General features: G+C 37.2%; 1 protein-coding gene across 2 annotated transcripts; it reads left to right on the top strand.

The window, feature by feature from the left end:
* Positions 1 to 524: 524 nt before the first annotated feature.
* Positions 525 to 4,301, top strand: NDUFB9_1 (ndufb9, NADH-ubiquinone oxidoreductase; the record flags this gene model as incomplete). 2 transcript variants are annotated; one of them, XM_012945335.3, is made up of 4 exons in its annotated part: positions 525 to 709; positions 746 to 888; positions 924 to 979; positions 4,097 to 4,228. In XM_012945335.3, the coding sequence occupies 4 exons, from the start codon at positions 525 to 527 to the stop codon at positions 4,226 to 4,228; spliced, it is 516 nt and encodes a 171-aa protein (XP_012800789.2). The 2 variants fall into 2 exon arrangements, with proteins under 2 accessions (XP_012800789.2, XP_051071554.1); XM_051211490.1 differs by having other exon boundaries at positions 746 to 979; positions 4,097 to 4,301.
* Between the last annotated feature and the right edge of the window lie 2,450 nt (positions 4,302 to 6,751).

Here is a 6,751-nt window from a genome sequence, read left to right as displayed (position 1 = left end):
CTTCAGCTAGGTGAGTCTATTAAGACTAAAGTGATCAGCATCAAATGTCGAAGACTGACAGACCTACTGGTTCTGGAGATTTATTTACCGTTACAGGGTGTGTATGTGTAATAATGTGTGGCCATGGCTGATTTTGAGACTCTTTCACCACAACAAATGATTTCTTCTTATTGTCATCCAGTTGCATGCACTTTGCGTTTTTGTGAAGTTGGTCTGTTACGGGTCTCTCAAGAAATGTCGTCTTCGCACTACTCCTGTATATTCAGTTTTCTTACCGAAACCAAAATGTTTTCCTGCCCATAACCTTATAACTGCTGATCACAGCAACGTTAGTGTTCTGGAGTAAATAGATATTTACTCGAATTACTGTCGAATTCACAAGGATTTATCCAGTCGAGTGTCTATTCTACCTTTAATGGACGCTAGCTAAAACTCAGACCCTTCCATAGTACTAAAAGTAGGCGTACATAACCATCTGGTTTGCACAAGTACCCGACGTAGGCACTGAATGATTAAAGCGTTCGATGTCATCCCGTCGCAATGGTATTGCATACTCTGTGCGCGTGTTACGACTCGAGCGGTACGTCGCTGGGATGTCTTGGTCGACGATACCTCCGCATCTTCGTACTCGACTTATTTCACATGGACAAAAAGTTTGTGAGCTTTACAAAGCAGCGCTTTACGATCTTAAGGCGAAAAATCGTGACGTGTAATCTTGTGATTCTTTTTACTTGCTGTTTGGTAGTTTGAAGTATCGCTATCATGCTGTTTTAATGCGAGCACGTTTTGAAGAAAACAGAAACATTAAGGATGCAGTTTTGGCCAGGAAAATGCTGGAAGATGGATGGGCTGAACTAAAACAGATTGAGGCTCCTTATCCGTACAAATGTAATTACTGACTTCTTATCTCCTTATAAACCTAGATCCTGATGCACCAGGAGGTGCTGCTTACGGAAGGGAAACTGTTTTTAATGACTTTGTGAGTATTTTTCATTGTTGTTTGTCACATAATTTATTGCAAATGTTTAAATTTCGAATATCTGCTTGCCCTTCCGTTTCACTCAAGATGTGTTTCTGTCTGTAAACAAAGCTACCGTAAAAAGCTTGTTGTTTCTATATTCCAAACGTTCATTACATCATCTCCGTTAAGATTCGGCAAAAGCCGTGCATCATTTTAGTGTGTCAGCTTCCTGATAATCATGGAAAAACGAGCTAGGTTGATGGCAACAACGGTAACCATGGTTGCTCAAAGGCTGTAAGGAAAGAAAAGAAATTATTTAGAAAGTTAAGGCAGTAATATAGATATTTAGTAACTTAAGTAAATGTAGACTCCTTCATACGACCTTAAACTATATATGTATATATATATATATATATATATATATATATCATTTGGTTGCTATATCTTTATATCCTAAAACATGCGATAACCTAATGGCTAGGGCGCTCCATTTTTAGATTCCAGCTCCCGGGTTCGAATCTCCTACTCTGCCTTCGGCTCAGACCTACAAGTAATATCATTAACCCTCATTTAGGATGTTTCGTACACAAGTACCTAATGAATGGGTTAAATTGCCATTATTTATTAGAGCTTAAGAGGTTCAGTAGATTTTCCCAGTTGTCTTCCTGTTGATCCCCGTTATCAGAGTCTCCCGGTCTGTTTTGGGTTAGCCTGCGTGTATTGTATACACCTTGTCAATCTGCTTTTTGGCTCATTTTCATATTCAGCTGGTCTAGTGAGAGCTGGGTTAATTAGTCGCTTAGCCATAGAAACATACTGTTTTATTCCCAATTTAGTAGTAGGAGCGCTTAACCTTCGTTTTCGGAGCCACAATTGCCACTGTTGTCAAACCAAATTATCCTATTTAGGGAGCTTTGCTCACACGAAGAGTAGTTACTAAAATATGTACTGTATACAATCGTGACCAGTGGTTATCCACTTATAAGTGGCTTCAATATTAACCCCATCATTTATGTAACGATTTTTTTGCTTTTATGATGACGTGCGTATGTTTGTTATTTTGGAAGGTTAAAAAGATTTCTTTCGAGTCACTTTCAATCCGAACAGTAATCGATTCTTACAGAAACGTATTTGTGAAATTGATGTTTATCAAAGCACTTTTCATTTCCAATCCAGATAAACAAGACAAGTGTGTAGCAGGTTGCTGTACTGGAATCATAGTTGTTTCTCAACTCAACAATAGCACAAGAGCCATCAACTAATGTATTCAAATGACCTCCAAGAATACATAAAAATAGATATGTTCTTAAGAATTAGAGTAAGGTTGAGAAGGTGAATCAATGCCACCTTATTAAACTAAGTTGTGCCACACATGATTCACACTTTATGGTTTTTTCATCGTTACAATCTCACCCCAGGACGTTTTCACAGCGCTTAACCGACATTTCATGGACTGATCAAATTACTTTACATGGTCGCCTTTTTTGTTCTATAACCTAATCATTCATCAATGTGCCTTATTCATCGGCCATTCTCACCTGATATTATTATTGTTACTTGGGATGCTTCAACTACGTGGTTTAGTATTTTGAACCTCGTTTTTTCTGCCTTCAGTAATCGTTTCAGATGACCTACTTAATTACAAAAAGAGATGAGTTTAAAGTACTCTCCATTTGCCATTCAATAATATATCTCGTTAATCATTTCGGTTTCTGGATGATATGCGTGACTTCTATGCTCCTACCATGGTTTCAATGGGTGACAAAACTATCACGACTAATCTGCCCTTTTGGATAAGGAACCTTGTTAATACGCACTCCTTTCACTTCCGATTTTACTAAATGGAGTCTTGCTCCGTTGGTATTCATCTATGATCTAAATGTAAAATGTTCTATGATTGATCTGGGTTATCGTAGTTAGTGATGTAATTAAGCACTTTAACCAATTAATTTGTCTTGGGAGTTTTTCTCATCACGATAAGTTGTTAGTTGAAAAAATCTCCACACGGATTCGAAAAAACCACTTGGTTTTTGTCTATTCATGTCACATATGGCGTAGGCATGACATTCCTTTGTCAGCCAATGTTCAAGTAAGCTTCTCATCAGTTTTCCCTATTGTAGTGTATGGCTAAAAAATCCCCTATGTAAATAGAAGATAAAATTAAACCTCAATGATTTGATCTCAGGCCTCATCGGCACATTAACTATACTATATGTAACAACAGAATGAGCAGTGCTGTGATTAAGCACATGGTACCGGATAAAGACAGGCTGATAAGAATGCTAATTTCTGTCGACTGAGGTAAGCAAGACGTTTTTACGTATAAGCGGCTTAGGAGTGGATCGGGTAAAGTTACAGGCGGCTCAACTAAAATGTGATATCCATGGCACTGTTGACGGTTAGACTGAGCCATATTAGCTGGTGCAGATCACTGATTTATGGCCCGTGTTAGCAGGAGATTGATTGAGTTAAGGCGTGTTCCACGTGGGATTATGTTTGAGCACGCTATTCGGCCCATTTCTAGCCAATCAAAACTAGAGAATAATCGTGTCTCAATTCTACATGGTACTAAAATTTTAACTGCACGCATTTATATTTGAATACAAACCACACTTGTTTGTGTAGATTACTTGTTATTACCTGATTGTGTAAACCTTAGTAGGTTAATTTGGGTCCGAATCCCTTATGAAATCGAATTCGTAGACCTATAGTTCACAGCTCCACATGCATGTGGATATGTATTATAGTTGATTGTTGCTTTTTGTTCTCTAGATTTTAAAAAAATATAAAAGATTCAAGCTTGAAATCAGGTTTATGCTAGTAGAGCTTGAGTCCCAATCGAGATGTAAAAATCACAAATATTCCACGCTTGCGGGAACTGAAGTGGGATGCATGGGTTCACTCCTATCAGATAATGGAGAGTGAGTACCTGACCCATTGGACTACCCTTTCATTTTATCGATACAGGTTGTGGAGTTATCAACATCTAAACGGTTTTTCTAAAAATCTTTTTTTGCTTAGATCAAGTGTCTTGTCGGATTTGCCCTAAAATTTTTTGATAGACATACAAAGTATCTGGTTTCATGGATTTGTCACTTACCAAGTTACCGTCGATTTCTAATCTCTCTTTGACAGAACTATGACCTTTGGCATCCATTAGAAAAGAAGCAGTATCCTGACTTCTTTGCAAGACGGGAAAAGCGTAAAAAGGAATTTATCGAAGCCTGGGTCAAACGTTATGGTCCTGAAAATGAAAAAGTGTTTTAGTTGACTTTGTGAACAAGAAATTCTCGTAGATTTACTTTCAAGTGATTATATCAAATAAATTTCTTGAAACCCTCTTAGTACTTTTAAAATCAAGTTTGTTACCTGAAGTTTTACATATTGTCTATGAGTTAGGATGGATGATTCCTTGTATTTATCACTTAAGAATTCGAAATGTCATTTCATAGTAGTATAATCCTTTTGCTAAATGAGAGGTATTTTTCGAATGTGTACAAACCAAGGTTGTGATTAATAAGTTTGACAAGATAGTGCTCTTCATTCAATCTGTCTATAGTTTGCCGGTTATAAGTAACTTAACGACTAGCTGTAAGTAAATCTGTTATTTAGTTAGATAGTAAGTAATATGGAGATGAAATATGATTTGCTTCGAAGCAACTTAAAAACATCACATTAAGATGCGCACATACTACGATAATTTTTTGGCAGGAAAGAAAGATATCTTGCAACTTTTTTTAGATTGAGGATTATCAAAGCATTTGAATCCATATTGATATTCTATTGAAAAACGTTATGTGATCGTTATAGGAATGTAATTTTTGAGATCTATGACTAATTGTTACGTGCCACTCGTCTTCGAACTCAAACGACTTATGCAACTACTGCAGAATTGTAAATTCAGAATTCTTTGTGCGAAAGATAATTGTAGGTATAATATGGATCTTCACATTGATTTGATTGGTGCGTAAATTCTTGTGATGGTAATTTATATAAGCTATTTTTCAAAGTCGTAGAGTACACAGAGGGCCGCTGCTAAATGTACGCGCACGTTGTTTTGGAGATGAACATCGGAACTGAGCCACAAGTGATCCAAGTTGGGACAGACCGATGCAATATTCAATAACATACGACGATTAAGCAATGATTGTGTAATAAAAGGAGGGAAGAATCTTTCCTCAAGAAAACAAATATATGACTTAGATTCCACCATAATCTTACAAGAAAATTTCGCCATTCAGTTCTGTTGTTCATTGGGAAATATTTTATAGTCGACCAAAGGTCTTGTACTGGATTGACTTAAGTAGAGAATGCATTATTCAATATTAGTAGTTTAGATATATATAGGCACACTTAGTAGTTAGGAACAATAACAAATTATTCACATGGTTAGGCACCTCAGGTCATAGTGGGAAAATGTGAAGCAATTGCTTAGTAGTTGAAAGCCTGATCTTTCAAGCCTTAGGTTGCAGGCCCACATGTCTCCGGTTACTTATAATAAAGGTGTCAAAGCTAAGTACAAAAGACCAGTATATGAATCATTTTTCCTTACAGCAGGTAAAGTCTTTATTTCTAATCACTGGAGAGGGATAATAATATCTAGCAGAAGAATCATGTATTTATTAAACAGAATAAACTAGACACTTGAAAAGCGTCCCCAGGATTGTTAACATGTATCTCCGAATGTATTAACTGAAAACATCAGTGATGAAATGTATCACTTTTGTTCCGTTAATTGATTAAATTAGAATGGATGATAAAATGTACTTCACAACAATATGCTAGGTGATATTCCAAGCATAAGACCAATATTTATTGTCGTTTTGGCGACGCCTAATGGTGTTAATATGTTTCAAAGTACTGTCGGTAACTCTTACATTACTTCTATGACTAGTGGTAACATTTCGTTTGTAGAATACTCCAGTATCTTAGTTCGGACGTTTATCAGTCAGTCAGTCAGTAACAACGTAGAACTTCGTACGTACGTACATCAGTCCGAGTTGCCACACCACATTAGCACAGAGATGCAGTTGTCGACTGAAATTCCGTAGTGGTAGAGGCGGTAAGAGTATAGGCAGTAATCGGAAAGATTAGGGTTTGAAGGTGTTATTTGAAGAGTATAATCCAGTGAGATAAATTTGGAAAGAGAAAAAAAGGGGACATGAAGAATTCAGAAGATTAGAATTTGGGAGAACACAAAGAGTGGATGCATCTGCGCCATTGCAAACGATTTTGAGCCATGTCATTCAAGGTCTCTAACCATCAGTTGCTATAGTCTCGTGGATCCGAACCAGGTAGTCTACACGTACCACAAAATGACGCAAGTTGGCAAAAGCTAGTCGAGCTTTCTGTATCTGCTGAGATTTCGTCACGCACCAGACTACAAGGGCAGTTTAGACTTTCAAGATAAGTGAAGCGATCGACATGCTCAACTACTTCACTCTCTATCATTAGTTCGGGTGTCGATGCAACCCAGTCCTGAAGCAACATTTTGCATTTCGAGGGGGGAATCGCATCCCGAACATGCTTGCATAGTTCCTTAGAGTGGTCGGAAGACTGCATTTTGTCAGCATCACCAAATAGTACCCGTAACAGAACGCGAGACCAAATTGGTCACATTCGGACGTTTATAACCCATAATGGTTTTATTGCTTCTTTGGGGAGATATTTTGGCATGCAGTCTTAAACTGTTGAATCTTTCTTACATCACTTTGAGATAGTTTGTTTTTATTGCAATATTTTACATATTTGATTGTTCCTTTTCCTTGGTATAATGGACAGTTCCTTAAA

Source organism: Schistosoma haematobium, chromosome ZW (genome assembly GCF_000699445.3).
Source record: "Schistosoma haematobium chromosome ZW, whole genome shotgun sequence".
Classification (NCBI taxonomy): Eukaryota; Metazoa; Platyhelminthes; class Trematoda; order Strigeidida; family Schistosomatidae; genus Schistosoma; species Schistosoma haematobium.
This window is presented reverse-complemented; position numbering and strand designations above follow the sequence as displayed.